This window comes from Microtus oregoni, unplaced genomic scaffold (assembly GCF_018167655.1).
Source record: "Microtus oregoni isolate MIOR12 unplaced genomic scaffold, Mior012 000050F_ref0000143, whole genome shotgun sequence".
Taxonomy (NCBI): domain Eukaryota; kingdom Metazoa; phylum Chordata; class Mammalia; order Rodentia; family Cricetidae; genus Microtus; species Microtus oregoni.
This window is the reverse complement of record NW_024543256.1, coordinates 550,220-571,972: the sequence shown is the minus strand read 5'-3', so window position 1 is coordinate 571,972 and position 21,753 is coordinate 550,220. Positions and strand designations below refer to the sequence as shown.

At 45.2% G+C, this 21,753-nt stretch overlaps 1 protein-coding gene across 1 annotated transcript in view; it reads left to right on the top strand.

The window, feature by feature from the left end:
- LOC121437163 (B-cell receptor-associated protein 31) overlaps positions 1–20,998 on the top strand; it is a 41,554-nt gene extending 20,556 nt beyond the window's left edge. The window contains exons 6-9 of the mRNA XM_041637008.1: positions 17,118–17,253; positions 18,057–18,177; positions 18,935–19,035; positions 20,579–20,998. Of these exons, the coding sequence (XP_041492942.1) occupies positions 17,118–17,253; positions 18,057–18,177; positions 18,935–19,035; positions 20,579–20,617 (397 nt within the window). The 3' untranslated portion in view covers positions 20,618–20,998. The remainder of the gene's footprint in view (positions 1–17,117; positions 17,254–18,056; positions 18,178–18,934; positions 19,036–20,578) is intronic.
- The last annotated feature ends 755 nt before the right edge of the window (positions 20,999–21,753 follow it).

Here is a 21,753-nt window from a genome sequence, read left to right as displayed (position 1 = left end):
AGTTTAGTTCGGTGCTCAGCATTAAAAACAAAGCAAAACAAAACAAAAAAAAAAACATCTGGGGGCCAGGTGGTGGTGATACATGCCTTTAATCCCAGCACTTAGGAGGCTGTATTCTAGAATGGCCTGATTTACAGAGCAAGTTCCAGGACAGCCATGGCTACACAGAGAAACCCTGTCTCAAAAATACAACAAAACAAAAAGTGTTCAGCAGTTAAGAGCACTTGTTTTTGCAGAGGACCCAGGAGGTTTGGTTCCCAACACCCACATGGCGACTTCACATCCATCCATAACCAATTCCAGGGAATCTGACATCCCACCCCACCCCCAGCCACCAAGACAGGGTCTCACTATGTGAGATTTCTCACCTGGCTAGGTGGGAAATCTGAACAGAGATATATAAAGTAGGCAGAGTCAAAGAGACGCCCGGAACCTTTCTGGTGGTAGGCCACAGCCTTGTGTGATACACAGATTAAAAGAAATGGGTTAATTTAAGATATAAGAGTTAGTTAGTAAGAAGCCTAAGCCATTGTCCAAATAGTGTAATATAGTTTCTGTGTGATTGATTATTCGGTTCTTGGCAGCCGGGAACAAACAAGCAATCTCCTACAATAGGGCATGAATATAGCTTGCAGTACAGGCCATTGCTCTGGGTGAGGTATTGTGAGTGGCTGAGAAGTGAATGTGAAGGACTACCATACTATAAACTTTATAAATACTGCATATGTAGGCTGCTTTTATTTTGACTTTTGATTGTTTGTTTGTTTGTTTTTTGAGACAGGGTTTCTCTTTGTAATAACCCTGTCTGTCCTGGAACTTTTTATGTTGACCAGGCTGACCTCAAATTCACAGAGATCCTCCTGCCTCTGCCTCCTAAGTGCTGGGATTAAAGGAATACACCACCACCTCCCAGTTAACTTTTATTTGCTTTTGTTTTGTTTTGTTTTCAAGACAGGGTGTGTCTGTGTATCTCTGGCTGTCCTGGAACTCACTCTGTAGACCAGGATGACTTCGAACTTAACGAGATCCACCTGCCTACGCCTCCCGAGAGCTGGGATTAAAGGCATGCACCACCACTGCCTGATGAATTTTGCAGTTTTAATGTTCGGTTTTCTTTTCCATTTCAGCTGTGTACTTCCTATAGACAAAAATTACATTAATCTAAGTAGAGCCCTGTCATGTGTGGTGCATTGTTGAGGAAACTGTGCATGAATGTATAGTAAAATTCTCACTTTGAGACACATAGTTCTGTGTTTTCTTTGTGCTGAGAATGAAACACAAGGATGTATCCTTTCCATATAAGTGATTTAACACTGGGAAATGAAGCCTATCAGGCAATCACCATAATCAGTGTGCAAAATGTTTTGCAGTTGGGTAGCTTCAGATAAAAAGTAGATCTTGTATACAGTTCTCTTAGAGTGATTGGTACTTAGGATGGAAAACTTCAGTTTGCATGCACCACTGAGCCTGCTCACGTAGTCCTACTCCTGTATCTGTTATGTTGACAACTGTTGTTTAGCCTTTGACAAGCATATATGGCAAGACAAATGGCTTGATTTAACTTCTTGTTGAGATTGCTCAAGCAGCCACATGTGTGTGCTCCATGAACTACATGCTAGCTATCTAGCTGTGCCTATAGCACCCTCCTGTGGCTCCATCTAGTAACAAGCAGAGGCAGACAGAGCTTGGAGTTCGAGGCCAGTCTGTTGCCTGTTCTATAGAGCGAGTTTCAGAACAGCCAGGACTACACAGAGAAATCCTGTCTCAAACTCCCCTCCCCCCCAAAAAAAACAAAAAGAAGTATGTTCTTCTATTTATTTATTTTTTTGAGACAGAGTTTCTCTGTTTAACAGCCCTAACTGTCCTGGAACTTGCTCTGTAGACCAGCCTGGCCTCAAACTCACAGAGATCTGCCAACCTGTGACTCCCAAGTGCTGGGATTAAAGGCGTGTGCCACTACCCAGCAAGAAGTATGTTCTTGAATCTGTCAACAAACACTGTTGATTGGCCCTAATAGTAAATTAATAATACCTTTTATACCTTTGTTTTTGTTCTACATATCCTCTTGTACATAAGCCCCTCCAAACTTTAAAAAATGAGATCTTTTGGGTGGTGGCACACACCTTTAGTTCCAGCCCAGAGGCTGGTGGATCTCTCTGAGTTGAAGGCCATCTTGATCTTAGAGTTCCTGAACAGCCAAGGCTACACAGAGAAACCCTGCCTGGAAAAACAAAACAAACAAAAAGATCTATGTAGCCCTGGGAGGCCAGGCTGTCTGTAAACTCATAGAAATTTACCTGCTTCTGCCTCCTGAGTGCTGCACCTAAAATCAGATACCATCACTTTGCCTTTTTTGTTGTTTTTCAGACAGGGCTTCTCTTTCACCATCCTTCCTCAGTCTCCCAGGTACTGGGATTATAGGTGTAAACCATCACGCCTGGCTTTTTTTGTTCTCTGAGTAGTTTTGGAGTCTGTCCTGGCACTAGCTCTGTAGACCAGACTGTCCTCGAACTCAGAGAGATCCTGCCTCTTCCTCCCAAGTACTGGGATTAAAGCTATGCACTACCACTGCCTGGATGCCTGGCTCTTATACACATTTTTAAATATGATTTGTTTGTGTTTGTGTGTGTATTTGTGAATATTGAGGCCAGTGTCAATATCTTCCTCTGTTGCTTTCCATTTTTTTAATTTGAGATGTCTCTTTATTTATGGTATTTTGTGCTCTAACAGGTAAAGCTTTCCTGAAGATCAGAGTGCAGAGCTAAGGCTCTAAGGCCAGGTGGTGGTGGCACACACCTTTAATTCCAGGACTTGAGATCACACACCTTTAATCTTAGCACTAGGGAGGTGGAGACAGGAAGGGATATGACTGGGCGGAGAGAGGAATATAAGGTAGGAGGAGACAGGAGTTCACTCTTTGATTTTTAGTTTGAGGATTTCATTGAGGTGGCTTGCTCCTTCTCTGATCTTCCAGCATTTACCCCAATATCTGACTCTGGTTTTTTATTATTAAGACCAATTAGATTTGTGCTACATTTAATGAATCTGAAACTCACTTTTTCAACTAGTCTGGCTGGCCAGAGAGCTTTAGGTAGATTTGCATTTATCCCTCTTCCCTTTGCCCTGCACTGGGGTTATAGGCATGTTCCACCATGCCTGATTTTTACATTGGTGCTGGGGATCTGAACTTATGTCCTCATGTTTACAAGTACTTTGAACATTGAACCATCTCCCAAACTCCTCAAAATATTTTTAGTGGATGATTGGTATGTATGTGTATTCCTGTGTGGACTATCAAGAGTAATGTCTCTTTACTGTATCAAATTTAATCGTGTTATGAGAATCATTTTTGGAATTTTTAGCAAACCATGGAGCATTACTTTGTTTAGGAAATTGTTGGGTTGTTCCACAGAAAGGCAAATAAATAAAGTAGCAGAGTGGGAGATAACACACTGAGTTGCCCTTAGTGTAGCATGTTTGAGTCAGGGCAGAGAGATGCTCATGTTCTGTGGGAACATAGCTGGACATCAGACACCTTCACATTGTTGGGTTATCTGCTTGTATGGGCAGTAGAACGGATATTAGAGGTCAGAGGGCTTGTGTTCCCATACCCATGCTTTTCTTCCAGCAGCATTTTGGCTTTAAATAAGCAGCCTTCCTCTCTCACACCCAGTCTTCAACAAGGGCTTATCTAGGACATTGGTCAGCTGCAAGATGTCCTGTGTGTGTCGGGGGGTGGAGTATGTGTCTGAGCCTAGTGTGTTTTATTCAGGTTCTAGCTGAAACCAAGAGGAACTGTAACAATCCTTTTATGTAGTGTGAATTCTAGTTGGTTTTAATAATAAAAACTCAGAGTCAGATATTAGGGGGTGAAAGCTGAAAGATCAGAGAAGCTGAGCAGCCAGCCGCTAGTTCTCACCTCTATAAAATCCTCAGACCGAATGTGATATCCTGTCTCTACAAGTCCTCAGACTGAATCCTGAATACTGTCTCCTCCCGCCTTATATTCCTCTCTCTGCCCAACCATATTTATTCCTGTCTTACCTCCCTAGTGCTGGGATTAAAAGTATGTGCCACTACTGCTTGGCCTATATGACTGACTGGTGGCTCACTCCGCACTCTGATCTTCAGGCAAATTTCATTTGCTAGTTCATTAACAAAAGGTGGGCCTTTGTATATAGAGGACATTCATGAGAGACTGCCATACCCAGAGTTCATGCCTGATGCTTGATATGGTCCAGATAACAGATTCCTTGCAATGATGAAACTTTTTAGGATTGGATGAGTGAGTTAAGCTCATGTCCAGCTTCAGATCACGCAGTAAAATACTTTTTCCTGGCTTTTGTTAGGCAGATGTTGGCCTGGTCTGGGAGGTAAACTCCACTATCCTGTTTGCATTAGTATTGTAAGAGGTTAGTAACTATAATATCTTATTGACTTTCATATATCTGCAGATCAAAAACAAAATGGTAGCACATGTTTATTAAAGGAATATAAGGCTTTTTGTAGTGCTAGAAATTGAACCCAGGGTCTTTTGCATATTAAATAAACTCTTCTCAACTGATTTTGACCTTCATCTCACCCAAATGAGACTTTAAATGAGCAAAAATAGGAAAATGCTCTCTAAAATGTTCTATGACCACTTGGTTCTTTTTTTTTTTTTTGCTTAAGATTTATTTATTTATTATGTATACAACATTCTGCCTCCATGTATGCCCACATGCCAGAAGGGGGCGCCAGATCTCGTTACAGATGTGGTTGTCGGGAATTGAACTCATGATCTCTGGAAGAGCAGTCAGTGCTCTTAACCACTGAGCCATCTCTCCAGCCCATCTATGACCATTGGTGTATGTGCATATATGTGTGGGGATATGGAGGCCAGAGGAGGACATCAAGTGTCTGACTCTGTCACTTTCTTTTTTTTTTTTTTTTTTTTTTAAACTTTTTTAAAACTTTTTTTTTATTTATTTAACTTTATTATGTTTGTTGGTGTGAAGGTGTCAGATCTCATGGAACTGCATTTTCAGACAGTTGTGAGCTGCCATGTGGGTGCTGGGAATCGAACCCGGGTCCTCTGGAAGAGCAGTCAGTGCTCTTAACCGCTGAGCCATCTCTCCAGCCCCTATTATTTTCCCTTGAGATAGGTCTCACTGAGCCTGAAACAAGGCTGGCATTCAGTGTTAGTGGCGGACAAGTCCCCCAACCCCCCTGTCTTTGTTTCCTCAGTACTAGGATTATAGGTATGTGTAGCCATTGCCTGCTTTTTGATTTGGGGGCTAGTGTCCGAATTGAAATTCTCATGCTTATACAGCAAGCATTCTTATCCACTGAGCCACTACTCTATCCCTGTTTATAGCTGCACTTCTTTTTTCCTTTGAGATGGTCTCACTATGAAGCCCAGGCTGGCTTCAAACTCAAAGATTCACTTGCTTCTGCCTCTCAAGTGCTGAGCTTAAAAACATGCACCACCATGTCAGCAAAAGCCAGTCTTGCATATATATACCTTTCCAGATCCTTCTATACATAATATCAATCTTATTAATCATTAAGCATTTTAAGACAAGGCACATAATAAAGTTTTACATTTCTGCAAGGAAGAAGTTAACATTCAGAGTAGTTCAGAAGCCTCTCTGACTCCCAGATCTTGTCACTGGCTGTGTTGAGGTTTGAAGTTTTGAATGCTTTGACCATGAACATGGAATTTTTTTCTCCTGAGAAATCTACCTCATTTTGAAAAACAGATCAAGCTTTACCTGCTCATTCCTATAATCCCAGCACAGAGGTGGCAAAGGTGGGAAGATGTTCAATGTCAGCCAGGGCTCTATAGGATTAGAAGTTACCCCCTCCACTGCAGTACACATTACTACCTTTACATTTCAAGAACTGTATACTTTTACAACATTTTCCCTTCATATTAATAGCTATTTCTCAGGGGCAGAGGGCATGGCTAGTGGTAGAGGGACTGCCTGTTCTGCACGAGATTTTGGGTTTCAGTTTCATGAGCAAAACCACAAAAAAATGTTCTTAAACCTTTTTTTCCCCCAGGATTTTCAAGACAGGGTTTCTATGTGTAGCTCTAGCTGTCCTGGAAATCACTCTGTAGACCAAGCTGGCCGCGTAATCACAGATATCCACCTGCCTCTGTTTTCCAAGTGCTGGGACTAAAGGCGTGTACCACCACCGGTCGGCTGCTAACTTGAATTTTTAAGCTAGTTTATTGTGAGTGCTTTCCCAGGACAGCTCATCTGTCTCCAGCATTGCCTATCTACCAATTTCCAACTGGTGGATACAAAGCTTTTGGAGATATATATATATATATATATATATATATATATATATATATATATATATAAATATAATATTAATCAGTGGAAAATGTTTCTCAATTGTCATTTTTCTATGCCTTAGCTAATTTGACCTTGTTTGAGTTTCCTGGTCCTTTTTGGGATGTCTGTGTTGCCCCTGTTCTCTCTTTGCCTTCTGTGTTCTTTTATTTAATTTTAATTTTTTTTAAAAGCCGGGCGGTGGTGGCGCACGCCTTTAATCCCAGCACTCGGGAGGCAGAGGCAGGTGGATCTCTGTGAGTTCGAGACCAGCCTGGTCTACAAGAGCTAGTTCCAGGACAGGCTCCAAAACCACAGGGAAACCCTGTCTCGAAAAACCAAAAAAAAAAAAAAAAACAAAAAAACTTTTTTGTTATACATACCAATCCAAGTTCCCACTTCCTCCACTCCTCCCATTCCCTCCACTTACCCCCGTCCTGCATTCCACCCCCCATTTACTCCACAGAGAGAGTAAGGCACATTGCTTTGGGGAAGGTCGAAAACTATAGGCTGAGCAAGGTATCCATCCAAAGAGAATGGGTTCTCAAAAAGCCAGTACAAGCAGTAGGGATAAATTCTGGTGCCAATTCCAGTGGGCCCTCAGTCTGCCCCAGCCATGCAACTGTCAACCACATTCAGAGGGTCTTGTAACGGTGTAAACAAATGCAGACAGATTGTAAAAATATATATATCTATAGCTTTAATGTAGAAATAGACTTACAGAACCACCGTTCCAGCGGAGACCAGGAAAGCAGAAGCGAGGGCTGGGAGCACACTCGCCAAATTTATAGGCAGACATTAGCCCGAGGCGAACACGCCCCCCAAGGGGCGGGACCTATCTCTACAGGGTCTAGTTTGGTCCTATGCTTATTCCTTCCCAGTCCAGCTGGTAGACTGTTTCAGTGGTGTACCCATCATGGTCTTGACTTCCTTACTCATATTCTCATTCCTCCCACTCTTCAACTGGACTTTGGTAGTTCAGCCCAGTACTCTGATGTGGGTCTCTGTCTCTGCTTCCATCAGTTGCTGGATGAAGCTTTTATAGTGACTTTTTTTTACCCCTTCAGGACATTTTTTTGATATAGTGACATTTAAGATAATCATCAATCTGACTACAGGACAAGGCCAGTTTGAGCACCTTCTCCTCCATTGCTTAGGGTTTTAGCTGGGGATATCCTTGTGGATTCTTGGGAATTTCTCTAGAGCCAGATTTCTTGCTAGCCCCATAATGGCTCCCTCAGTCAAGATATCTCTTTCCTTGTTCTCATCTCTGTTCTTCTTCCATCTCGACTATCCCATTCCCTCAAGTTTCCCCCTCTTCCGTTTTCCCCTCTTCCCCTCTCACCCTCACTTCCCCCCCACCCCCATGCTCCCAGTTTTGTCAGGTGATCTTGTCTATTTCAACTTTCCAGGTGGATCTATATATGTTTTTTCTTAGGGTTCATCTTGTTACTTAACTTCTCTAAAATCATGAGCTATAGGCTCAATATCCTTTGTTTATAGTTAGTATCCACTTATGAATGAGTACATACCATGTTCATCTTTTTGGGTCTGGATTACCTCACTCAAAATAGTGTTTTCTATTTCCATCCATTTGCATGCAAAATTCAAGATGTCTTTTTTTTTTTTAACAACCGAGTAGTACTCTAACGTGTAAATGTACCACATTTTCTTATCCATTTTTCAGTTGAAGGGCATCTAGGTTGTTTCCAGGTTCTGGCTATTACAAATAATGCTGCTATGAACATAGTTGAATAAATGTCTTTGTAGTATAATTGAGCAGCTTTTGGGTATATGCCCAAGAGTGGTATTGCTGGATCCTGAGGTAAGTTGATTCCAAATTTTCTGAGAAACCATGATACTGATTTTTAAAGTGTTTGTACAACTTTGCATTCCCACCAGCAATGGATGAGTGTTCCCCTTACTCCACACCCTCTCCAGCATAAGCTGTCATTGGTGTTTTTGATCTTAGCCATTCTGACTGGTATAAAACGGTATCTCAGAGTTGCTTTGAATTACATTTCCCTGATGGCTAAGGATGTTGAACATTTCCTTAGGTGTCTTTTGGTCATTTGAGATTCTTCTGTTGAGAATTCTTTATTTAGTTCTGTATCCCAATTTTTTTTTTATTTTTTTCAAGACAGGGTTTCTCCGTAGCTTTTGGTTCCTGTTGTGGAACTAGCTCTTGTAGACCAGGCTGGCCTCGAACTCACAGAGATCCGCCTGCCTCTGCCTCCTGAGTGCTGGGATTAAAGGCGTGCGCCACCACCGCCCGGCCTCTCTATCCCAATTTTTATTGGGTTATTTGGAATTTTGAAGATTAGACCTTTGTCTGATGTGGGGTTGGTGAGGATCTTTTCCCATTCAGTAGGCTGCCTTTTTGTCTTATTGACTGTATCCTTTGCTTTACAAAAGCTTCTCAGTTTCAGGAGGTCCCATTTATTGTTGCTCTCAGTGTCTGTGCTACTGGTGTTAGATTTAGGAAGTGGTCTCCTGTGCCCATGCATTGAAGGCTACTTTCCACTTTCTCTTCTATCAGGTCCAATGTGGTCGGATTTATATTGAGGTCTTTATTTATTAATTTCTTCCATTTTTTGTTTGTCTTTTCCTTCATTTCTTTAAGGGAGTTTTTCATTTCCTCTTTAAAGGTCTCCATCTTCATAAAGTTAAGTTTAAAATCATTTTCTTCTGCTTCTTCTGGTTAGGATGATGAAGTCTTCCTGTTGTATGACCACTAGGTTCTGGTGTTACCACGTTGCTTTTTAGGTTGTTGGAGGAATTCTTGCATTGGCGCCTACCTATCTCTTCCTTCAATTGGTGCCAGCAGTGTCTTTGCATCTTGGTTCAATCCTGTCTTTGTCTTTGGGAACTGTTCTTGGTTTACTCTATACTGTCACTGTCTGTGTCTCAGGGAGCCACTGAGGTCTCTCTTAGCCTGCTTTCTTGCTCTTCTCTTCTGGTTCGCTCTCTTCTTGGTCCACTCTGTGTACTCACAGTTTGTGCTTTAGAGTCCTCTCTTGGTGCTCTCTCGTGCTCCTCTCTGTGTAGTTGCAGTTTGTGTTTCAGCATCCCTCTGAGGTTGCGGGGGTGGGGGTTGGAGGGTTTGGGGGCGGAGTGGGACTTGTAGCTTTCAGGGTCTGATGTATGGGATGGGGTGTTGGAGCGGTCTACCTGCAGGAAACTCACCTGCTGTCTGGCTATAGAAGTTGAGATAGGTGGAGGAGGGGCCCAAGTTTTGCTTCATTATGGAGGGCCTAGAGAGAGGGGTGTTTCGATGGGTGGCTGGTCACTCACTTCTTGGTCCTCTCTGTGTAGTACCAGGCTGTGTTTTAGACTTCCACTGAAGTTGCAGGAAGATAGGCGAGTTTGGGGGTGGGATGAGGCTAGTAGCTTGTGGGGTCAGGTGGATGGGGGCAGGTATTGGGGCAGCCTACCTACAGGAAACTCTCTTACTGGCTGGCTAGAGAAGCTGAGGCAGGTGGGGGAGGGTCTCAGGGTTTTGCCCTGAATGGAGGACCTAGAGAGTGGGGTGTCCCACCAGGTGACTGGTCACTCACCTCTTGGTCCTCTCTATATTCTAGCAAGCTTTGTTTCAGCCTTCCACCAGGGTTGTAGGAGGTGTTTGGGGGCAGGGTGGGGCTTGTAACTTGCAGGGTCCGGTAGATGGGGGGTATTGGGGCAGCCTACCTGCCTTCTGTGTTCTTACTTCACCGGGAGGAGCTGGACAGTCCCTGGTTGATAGAGTGGGGTAGATGGGTCAGGAGAGACAAAGGGCAAGATCTCTCAGTGGTGGACAGTTATTTAAGTAGTGCTTGCTATGTCTGGTCAGCTTCATGAATTTAAAGGTTTTTTTTTTGTAAGAGTATATGGGTTGGAGGAAAGCAGGAGAATCTAGGAGTGAAAAATCATCACGAGAAATGCAGGTGACTGAACTAAAGTAGTAATAGGAGTCAGGAAGGATGTTGTTGTCGGGGTTTCTGTCCTGCCGATTCCTGCAATTGTTAAGTCCCAAAGAGGTCTACATTAGTTATAAACTGATTGGCCTCATAGCTCAGACTTCCTATTAACTCTTATAACATATATTAGCCCATTATTCTTGTCTGTGTTAGCCATGTGGCTTGGTACCTTATTTGACGAGGCAGTCACATCTTGCTTCTTCTGTAGCTGGGTCACGACTGTAGACTGGGATTTTCTTCCCAGAATTCTCCTGTTCTTATTGACCCACCTCTACTTCCTGGCTGGTTGTCCTGTCTATACTTCCTGCCTGACTACTGACCAATCAGTGTTTATTTAAAATATAATTGACAGAATACAGAGCATTGTCCCACACCAGGAGGTGGTGTGAGAGGCTCTGGCAGCTGGGATGTTCTGCTCTTGAGCATATTGAATGAGAGGACCTGGTCACTGGCTAGAAAGGGAGCTCTGGCTGGATGAGTTAGCATACCACCATGTTACTTTAATCCCAGCACTCAGGAGGCAGAGGCAGGCAGATGTCTGTGAGTTCCAGACCAGCCTGTCTACAGAGCAAGTTCAGAACACCGAGAAACTTGTCTCAAAAGCAACAACCCCGCCCCCCCCCAAAAAAAAGGAAGGGAACTCTGTGGACTGCTTAATAAGGAATCTTCTGAGCGAACAGCTCATGGATAGGGACAGCAGAGCACACTGGAAGGACAAGGCAGGCAAGCTACTGGGCACAGACAGTCAGGACTGAGTGTATTCCAGAAAGAGGAAGAGGTTTGGGAGCTGTAAAGGACATTCGCCCATGGACGGGCATGGTTTCTGTTAGGCCAAAGTTAGAACCACAACAGAGTCACCATTATCCTTTGTGTCCACTGGCAGGAGCCTCTCCTAAGTGTTCTATTGCTCTATCTAGTTTTCCTGTTCTGTTGTGCCCTGATCTTTCTGACATGTCACCTTGGAGAGCCTTGAGTGTTACGCCTTTTTTCTTTTGGAGCATGGCTGGTTTGATGCCCTATATCTTCCTTATTTTCATGGCTGCTGGTACTTGAGCTTGAGAGACCTTGGGCAATGGAAGCTCTGATACTACTTGCTTCACCTGGTCTTGCCTTGGCATCTCCTGGTTGTGGTTCCTTGTCAGGGTAGCCATCTCACCTTTTCTTCAATAATTGAGACATATTCAGAGTATCCCCGGGCCATGCCACATTGTAGACTGTATGCTAGACTGTAACAGCATAAAATCAGCAGGTGGCGCTGTGACACCAGGGCTCTACTTGGCATGGGGCTGAAGCGTAGAAGAACTTGGATATACAACTTATGTCTGAAGGGATGGCTTCTCAGCTGAGGCTCTTCTGAGCCATGGGACTTTTCAATTGGACTTGGTCCTTTTCCCATTTCCTGTTCATGTTTTTCTCCTGTTTGCTCACTGAGGCAGATAGGTGAAAAGTCCCTGCTAGCCATGTTTCTTTACTTGATGTATTTATTTGGCCTGTTTCTCTAGAGGCCAGAGAGAGATTCAGCTTCTCTTGCCTTCTCTTGTTTACTCGGCCTTTTATGAAAGCATTGTAGCCCCGCTGAGCATCCAAGAATATTTTACCAAGAACACCAAGTTGAGTTCAGGTATTTGGGTGCCAAGGACACATCTGTATTCCGTTAAGTGTTGTTCTCTGGGCTTCATGTCTATGCTTGGATTTAGGATTTAGTTAATCTGAACCCTGAGCTGTTGTCAATGAGTACCCTAGACCTTTAGAAATTCTCTTTGACTCTTTGGTTTTTACTTATGCTTTTTATTTTTGTTTGGTTTTTTGAGACAGGGTTTCTCTGTGAAACAGTCCTGGCTGTCTGGAACTAGCTCTGTAGACCAGGCTGTCCTCAAACTCACAGAGATCTGCCTGTCTCTGCCTCCCAAGTGCTGGGATTAAAGGCGTGTGCCCCCACCTTACCTGTGTTTTTTTTAAAAAGTGAGTAGGTATGAACAGTTAATGTAACAGTGTTCAGAAGATAAAACAAAGCAATGCATGATCGATAACACGGCAGGAGTAGAGGCCATGAAGTAGTCATTTCTGATTTCTGTAGGCTGATGTGTTTTAGGATCAGAGTACGGCAATTCTCAAGCTTGTCCTTGTTCATCATATACCACACTCAGTTCTGGGGGCCTCAAGACAGTGCCCGAGAGGTGACTAGCAAGTGGGATCTGGATGCGTAGCTAGCTCAGTGTGAGAAAGAGCAGTAAAATATTCCAGAAAGCTCACTCCGAGGCTGGCAAATGCTGGAAAGGGCCTAATCTGTCTTGCTGGGGCCCTAAGGTTTGGGGAGGAGGGCAGAGAGCTTGAGGTAGTGAATTGAGTCTTACATGTAGCTTCTCAGCTTCCACTTCAGCCATAGCCCAGCTTGCTCGCTAAAAGAGTGTGAGCCAGCACCCCTGCTGCTTGTTCTATCTTCTCTTTTGTTAGATAGTGTGGTAAATGCTATATCAGCTTGTCCTCCTCCCCTCCCCCAGTGCCAGGCTGCCAGATAGACATGGGTTTTGCAAGAAAAAAATGGGCAGGCTTGGACCTGACAAGCAGCCTCAAACACGGCCTTTCCCCTGTCCCAGGAGTGAAATTAGGTCACCTGGAAAGTTTCTTTTTATTGTACCTGGTCTGGGAGAGCAGAGATGGCTGCTATAGGGCCAGCCTAAGGTATTTGTAGCGTGATAGGGCAATCAAATAACTGAATAGCCTGAGAAAGTGGATACAAGAGCCTGGAGTGTACTGGGGGCTGCTGTGGGAGCATCAGAGGGTACCTCCGCAACAAGAGTTTCCTAAGGGAGGTGGTAGTTGAACTGGCTAAGAAAGGATATGGTGGTTGATGTGTAGAACGAGGCATGTTTAAAGGATGATGATGGCTTGGCATTACTTCCATACAGTGGGTCAAGCAGAGGAGAAACCAGTCAAATTTGTCAGCTCTGTGGTGGATGTGAATTCTGTACAGATGCCAGTAGGCAAGAGGCACTGGCAGTGGGATGACTAGAGGGTATCCTCTCTAGAGTTGCTATGGAAAGTGCTGAATAGTGACTTGGGGTCAGGAACAAGGAGGACAGAGTCCGAGACAGCTTACATGCTTGGAAGTACAGCAGGAACACACTTGGCAGTGCCCTCTGATGGAGTAAGGGAAGACCCATCTTGGCAGGCTGTGTTTGGAGTGTTTGTGATAAAATCAGAAGCTGATGTTTAGTAGGTAGTTTAATTGTGAGTCTGGTAGCAGATAAACACTTTAGGAGATAAAGTTAGCTGGAGGAAAATCTAGAGTACAGAGTAGACACTTGAGGAACATGGCAGACATCTTAAAAGTGACCTGTTAGTAGCAGCATATGTTACAGAGTACATATCCTCTGAAAATTCAAGAGTGGTTGGAGGATGCAAGGGCAGGGAATAAGTGGGAAGGAGAGAAGATGGATGTAACTGGAAATGGCAAGAAAGTTGATGAGGAGAAATTATAGGCAAGGGCATGAGATGCAACATACAAGGGAAAATGACCCCCAATCAGCCTTGAATGGATTAGAGGCATAGCTCCAACACAGGTGGTACGAAAGAACTGCACTGTGTATGTTGGGGGTGCTAATGAGGGTGTTCTGGAAGGGAAGTGGGAAGTGTCCATGACAGATAGCCAGAGGAAGGAAAATCCGGACCTCATTGTTATTGTTGTTGTCTTCTTAATGGCTGGAAACCAAAGGCCAGAATTGTGAGCAGACATTGTCCAAGATCTTATGCTTGGGTATCCTAGTATATCTGGTATATCTTCTGTGGGTATCCTGAACTATCTAGGAAACCCTAGTTTGCAATATCTGAGGAAAGCCTTGGATAGCACAGAAGATAGCTGTTGCATTGTGGTTGTCATTCCTGATAGTACTGCCTTTTCTGGTTGTGTCATCTACCACTGGGGTGACAGCTGTGGACACTCCCTAGCAGCTATCTGCCTGTCCAGGTAGGAGTGGGAACCCTTGGTTTTACTCACTCATCTTTGCTAGGACCCAAAAGTGTCCATGGACCCCATCTTTACCATTAGGTGGTATGCATTGGTGTCCCCCCCACCCCAGCCATTTCTAGATATGGAGTAGGCTTTCCTAAACTTTTAGAGATCTGTTCGGGAACCAGGAAGCTTCTGTGTTGGGAGTTGCTTTTCTTTCTGGCTTCTCTGTTACTTCTGATCACTGTATGTCAGGCCCATGACTTCTTGCTGGCTGTTGGAGTGCTTGGTAACTTCTGCTTTCAGGGCTTCAGCCCAGTGTGGGGCAGGCTGGTGGGCAGCTCGAGGCTGAGGCAGGGAAACCTGAGCTCTAGGCCACGAGGTCTGGGCCGCTAATTTTAGAGAGCACATGTCACTGGAAACTCTCCTCTCCTGCCAGGAATCAACAGCCTGGTTCTCACTGTGCCACTGGAGACCCTGGGAGTGTCTCCCCAAAGCAAGACCTACAAGACCCCTCTCTCTATTCCACATGTGCATTCCCAAAAAGGGTTCTCCTAGAGCCCTGCAGAGCCTGGGCTGAGGGTGAGAATAGAGCCCTGTGCTTCTAGTTCCCTTGCCTGCCCAGGCTGTAGGTGGAATGACAGAGCGCCAATGCATCATGGACCAGAGAGGCCAGCCCTGGAATAGGCTACCAAGGCTGCTGCTGCTCCTCTGAGCAAGCACTTTTGTTGAAGTGCCCTGGAACAGGCATCAGGCATGTTTTTTTCCTTTTTCCCCAGGCCTCTGCATGCACTTTGCCTGACTCCAAGTGCTGTGGCTAGACTTTCCGAGACATGTGGGAAAGTACTCTCCTTTCTTGGCTGCCTGAGCAGTGTCTTTCTCAAGACTGTAACAAGTCCTTTTGTCCTCTATCTAGTCTTACTGTTCAGGGACCAGTGCTTATCCCCACTTGCTATCTGTTTACCTTTCCAGATGCTTGAGACAGGCAACAGACACCTGTGTCCTGGTTGATCTTTCTCTGTTCCAAGTAGTGAAAGACAACCTCAGTTTGAATGCTATTATATACTAGCTACACTATGGCAGCTGGTTGTAAGATGTGTTTGGGAAGGGGGTTTGGAGAAGAGTTTTTTCTACTCATGTTGGGACTTGGAAGCTGAGAGAGAATGTTTTTCAATGCAGGTAGATGGGAATTGGAATTATAGTTATATGAATTTCTGGCTCTTTATCTTAGATATATTGCTTCATCCTGATGAACCACAGTTTTCTGTCAAATGAGGGTAGCAAAAGTAACTACCTCATAAAGTAGCTATGAGGAATTCACTTGGCATGTTGGAAGTGCCCAAATTTGTTTTTCTGACACTGTTCTCTTAGGGAGGCAAGCCTGACCTCGCAGTGAGGCAAACAGTGCTGAGGCTTGTCTAGCACATCTAGGCCCTTACCTGGAAAGTGCTGGTGGTTTAAGATCTTTTTCTATATAGCTAGGCCATGCCTGGGTGTGCTTCTGTTTCCAACCCCTCCCTGAGATACTTCCCAGAGCCCAGTGAGATGATCTTTCAGGGTTCCTGATTCATGAAAGAGTCTACAAGACATTCTTCAGGACAAGCAGATAGTGACTGCCTTTAAAATTTCCTGCTTCAGCCGGGCGTTGGTGGCGCACGCCTTTAATCCCAGCACTCGGGAGGCAGAGGCAGGCGGATCTCTGTGAGTTCGAGACCAGCCTGGTCTACAAGAGCTAGTTCCAGGACAGGCTCCAAAACCACAGAGAAACCCTGTCTCGAAAAACCAAAAAAAAAAACAAAAAAACAAAAAAAATTTCCTGCTTCATGGAAATGTCTGCTGGAAACTATGGGCCTGTAGGCCAAAGATGGATGCCCCAACAGTACAGAGAAACTTTGGGTGACTGTCCAGGCAGCGAGATGTCTCTGTCATTTCTAGAGTTTTGGACTTCTTTTTTACTTAGGTAATATTATATCCTTCTGGAGTCTTTGATGCTGTTGAAAAATAGATAGTTAAGCCGGGCGGTGGTGGCGCACGCCTGTAATCCCAGCACTCGGGAGGCAGAGGCAGGCGGATCTCTGTGAGTTCGAGACCAGCCTGGGCTACAAGAGCTAGTTCCAGGACAGGCTCCAAAACCACAGAGAAACCCTGTCTCGAAAAACCAAAAAAAAAAAAAAAAGAAAAATAGATAGTTAAGTTGTTTTCCTTTGTTATGATAAAGATAAAATAGATGTAAATATTGTAATTTTTACTTGATAACTGTTTTGTTATATGTAATTTTGCTATGTTAAAGTTAAAGCCTTCCTTTTTGTTTAAACAGAAAAGGGGGAAATGATGGAGGAAGGTCATTGGTTAAGTAATAAAGAAACTGCTTGGCCTCATAGGTTAAAACATAGGTGGGAGGAGTAAACAGAACAGAATGCTGGGAGGAAGAGGAAGTGAGCTCAGAGACGCCATGCTCCCCTCTCCCGGGCAGACGCGATAGCTCTGCTCTCTGAGGCAGATGCATGAAGCTCAGACCCAGGATGGACGTAGGCTAGAATCTTTCCCGGTAAGACTGATGCTACACAGATTATTAGAGATGAGTTGACCGGAATATGAGAATTAGCCTGTAAGGGCTAGAGTTAATGGGCCAAGCAGTGTTTAAAAGAATACAATTTGTGTGTTGTTATTTCGGGGCATAAGCTAGCCAGGCGGCCGGGGTGCTGGGGACGCAGCCCCACCGCTCCTATTACAACAGGGGGAGGTGGCAGAGGACAATTCCTGGGCCCCAGTTTGTGTTGCCAGGTCCAGGCTGGAAGCAGTCTGAACAGGTAGCAGCCAAGAAGCGTTCCTGCCAGGCCGTTTGCTCTCGTGCTTCTTACTTCTCCTTCTTTTTGTAAACAATTGCAGCTTACTTAGACGCCTGGTAACTCTCATCTCCCAGCAGGCCACACTGCTGGCCTCCAATGAAGCCTTTAAAAAGCAAGCAGAAAGTGCCAGTGAGGCGGCCAAGAAATACATGGAGGAGAATGACCAGCTAAAGAAGGTGAGTTAAGTCTGCCTTCTAGAGCCACATTTCTAAGGGTCCACAGAGGTCACTATTAGGCTGGGACCCATGTGAGAGTGCTGTTGCCTGATAAAGGAAGTTTTTAGTGGGGAGGGTGTGCCTGTTGAAAGAATCTGGGGTGAGTCTGGTGCCTTCTGTTAGCTGGTAGAGGCACAGTAGAGGAAGAGGGTATACTACTATTGTATCCATATGCTGGTGCCAGTTGCAGTTTTCTCTGATGAGAATAGATCTTCTGGAAGCAGGGACTTCTGTTGGGACTCTCAGCCTCTTATTCTTCAGAAGTTAGCTGTCAGTGCAACACTTCCAGCAACATGGGGCTAATGGACCCCTTGGTACTAGGGAAGAAGCAGAGACCAGTTTGTTAGTCTGTAAGAGGAGGTGAAGTGTTAAGCTAGGAAGGAGAGTGATGGTTTGGAGATGGGTGGGGTAGATAGGAACAAATTTTGGGGGGCGTTTGCTACAGGAAGAGAAGGAATAAGAGTAGTTAGGTTATCTGGGCAGAGAGTTCCAGGTGACAGCAAGTTGAGCTCTACTGGTGGGAAGGTAGGTCTAGGGGCCAGGGTAGGCAGAGTGTGTGGCCTATGAGCTTGCAGCAGGTGCCCCTACTGGCTATTCTCCTTTCCTCAGCAGCTAGCCATAGCCTGGTCCATGCCTAGGAGCTTATAGAGGTCAGTTCTGTCTTGACATTTCCAAAAGTGCAAGTAATTGCTGGAGGTAGCTTGAGGAAGTACAGTTCAAAGGAGTGCAGTAGTCTGGAGATGCTTCACCTTCACTCTCCCTAGGGAGCTGCCGAAGACGGAGGCAAGTTGGATGTTGAGAGTGCTGAGGTGAAGTTAGAGGAGAACAAGAGCCTGAAGAATGACTTGAAGAAGCTAAAAGATGAGCTGGCCAACAGCAAGAAAAGTGAGATTGCCCTCTTGTTACACTCCTGCATACTGCTGCCCCCTTGTATCAAGTATTAATAGTATACTTCATGTGCAAACTTTAGAGTTGGGCAGAAACAAACATAGCATTCTGCACCCTTACACCCAAATGTGACTAAGCAAGCTCATGGCTAGAACATTTTAGTGGTTTAGGGCTTTGAAGAAGCCCTAGCAGCTGCTGTGCATGCTTTAGTAGTGCCTACTAGGGGTTTCTTGTCCAGACAGGCAGGCGGGGGGGGGGGGAGGAGCCCCAAGATGCTTGGGAGCTGAGAACAAAAGGAGTGTCAGGAAGAATTTGTGTGGTCTATGCTCCCTTTCTCCCTTCTCTTTTCCTTCTCCTGCATTAAGTCCAGACACATTCAACACTGTAGACATTGGCCACTGATACTCTGTAAGGTATCACTGTCACTTAATGCTGGGATTTTGCTCATGGCCTCTCACTCCTGGCCATTCAAAAGGTCACCACCCCTCCTGAGAACCATTAACATCCTTCCATTGAAGGGACTCATAGGGGCGGTGCTCTGACTTTTTGTTCTATGTACCTGTTGGGTCTTCCCTTCCTTTCACCTCTCTAGTGGAAGACATAGAAGGCAGAGATATTAACAAACACTGGAAGCTGTACAACCTCTTTTGAGACAGACTCAGAACAATTTTCCATGTTATTGGTAGGTAGGTGTTTTTTCTTACATAATCCCAGTCTTTTAATTTCTTTCTGTATTTATTTGTATCGTTGCCAGAGCTAGAGAAAGCTGAAAACGAGGCTCTGGCCATGCAGAAGCAGTCTGAGGGTCTTACCAAGGAGTACGACCGTCTGCTGGAAGAGCACGCCAAGCTGCAGGTCAGTGTCTCCCTACCTGTAGGTGTGGGTTAGAGTTTGGGCCAGGGTCCTGCAGCCCAGTTCCTAGGGGAGCTGGGGAGCCTGCTGCTTCTTCTATAGGCCTTGCAGTAGGTCTAGATGTCTTACTGGTGTTGCTCTCCTGCCCTCCCTTGCTGCCTCTTTTGTTGCTAAGTGTGGGCAGACTCAGCTGCTACAATCCTTCATGCAGGAGGTATGGCATGGTACTAGATGCTGGGCTGGAACCTACTAAGGGCAGCTCATATCAGTAGGTTAGCGCTCTCTGCTTTGAGCCCTTACTACCTTAAATCCAGTGACAAGCCCTTAAAGAGGGGGTACTTATTATCCTAGGCTATTACCAGCTGTGTTAGGGGTTTTATCAGGAACACACTTGGGAAAGCTGGGTGTGGTGGCCACACCTGAAATGCCAGTACTTTAGGAAGCTGAGGCTGGAGAATTGAGAAAATTCTAGGTCATCCTAGACTAGATACTGTGACCCTATCTCAAAAAACAAAACCCTTCAATAAGTAGGGATCTTGTTCTAGCTACCTCTCCTGTGGGATGCAGGGGGAGTAGTGTTTGGCAAGTGAGGAGAAAGCTTCAAAGGGTGCCTCACCTGGTAGGCTCTGGTTGTTGATCTGAGTTTTTAGGCTAGCCTCACAACTCCAGGTGTAGCTGGAAGCTTAGGTGGTCAGGAAGATGAGTGGAAGGAGACAAATAGATATTCCTAGATTTGTTTGGTTTGCATTAGGTAGTGAGTTAGAGGGAGAGCCCAGCCCCACAGGGAGTCCCTGTGCCCTCAGAATATACCAGGCATTTGGAAAGGACTTGGGGGTTGGGGTCTATGTGTCCATGCACATGTCCACACATGACTATGGACACCAGAGGAAAACCTTGGTATCACTCTTCAAGAGCTATCCAACTTATTTTTATGAGACAGGATCTCTTATTGGTCTAGAATTTTTGAAGTAAACTAAGCTGACTAGCTATAGAGATCTGCCTCATATGTCTCCCAACTCTGGAATAACAAGTATGCTCTACTTTACCTGTCTTTTTATGTGTTTTGGGGATTGAACCTAGGTCCTCACGCTTTTATGACAGATACTATCTCCTGACCCCTAAGGATATGGGTTTTAAGAACACCAGTGCGTAGCACACAATGGTGGAAAGGCCCCATATTGGAACTTATGGTTGGTGGTCTGCTGTGTGCTCTAGAGGAGGTCTTGGTTCTGCTCTCATTGTAGTAAAAGAGAGCTGCAGTTATCACCTCCAGCTGCCACTGCACCTGATGGGGCTCAGTTCCCTGAGGTCCTGCCAATCCTCTCCTGGCAGTAGGTACAGGGTCTTCCCTAGTGGATGAATGGGCTGATACACTCACCCTGGCAAGCTTTTGGGTACTGTTGAGGGTAGGGTACCTTGTTTGCCTGGGTACTTGCTATTAACAGGAGAGAAGAACCAAGTGTTTGGGGGCATAATACTAAAGGTCCAAGGGCTTGGGGATAGGCTCTGTTAACTTAACTTCTTTGGGGTTTCTTTCCTTTTCTAGGCCTTAGTACGTGGTCCCTCGGACAAGAAGGAGGAGTAAAGGCTTGTTTCTCCCCCTCCCTGCAACTGGCTTCCTCCTGATCCGTGCTCACTGTTTACTACTGAGAGCTTACCCTCTCCCTCTGGTACTTGGTTTTATCCCCTTCTACTTCCCCAGTTTTTTCCCACAGCTTACAGATCATTATTTTGACTCCTTTACACATACCTGCCATCAAACCAAAAGGGACCTGAATGTTGCTCATTTGGAGTAATTTGCCATGGTCCTGCCTGGCCAGGGCACTTTCCAGTCCTAGAAGTGTAGAAGAGCACTTGTGACCTGGCCTGCAGTTGAGCCCCATTTATTTTGCTGTATGTCCTTAAGGTGGTTGTGAGGCAGGTCAACTGCTTTATCCTGAGGACAATAAATGTTGTTAGGTTACAAGCTGTTTGTGTCTGAGGTTTTGGGGATGGTTCTACTTCTGCTCTCTCAAAACTGAAGAGTGTCCAGAAGGTTGCACAGGTTCAGTGTGACATTCTTCCTTTCCTTGGACTTGTTCTTAGCCCTTGAAGAGCAGGCTCACGCTTGCCCTCAAAACTCCTGTTTTCTTTGCCTGTTCTTCCCCCTCTTGTTCCGCTTCAACCAGGACAACTCCACTTTATGGCTCTTAGGGAGTGTCTGTCTTGTCAGCCTCCCTGGGAGCTGGTAACTGTCTGGAAAGCCAGGTAAACCAGCAGGACTTCCTGCTACTTTCTCTGGGTTCCTATTCATCACATTTGGGACAGATAGAATGTGGCAGAGCGCCACCAGTCATTTGCTGCCCAACCCCCTCCTGAAGGTTTACAGCGTGACCTCTGACTAATGCTGACTGGGAGAGGAGACTGTCCTTGGCAGTGACCTAGAACTAGCTAGGGCAGAATAAGGCTATAGAGAGGGGCTGCAAGGCAATCAAGAAGGGACTGCAGAGTGCTTGTGTCTCTCTACTGCCCACTGACTATGAAGATTTACAGGATGGGATGGGGTCCTGCCTCTGCACTGACTTGTTTTTCTGACAGGTCCATGCCCTCATTGCTTACTTCCTTAGAACAAGATCAGCCTGCAGCTAAGCTTCCCTCCGACAAGGCACAAGAAAGGGCCTGTTCCTGATCAGATGCTTGTCACCCCCTCCTCCCTGTTAGCCTTCCTGCTCAGGGTGTGTA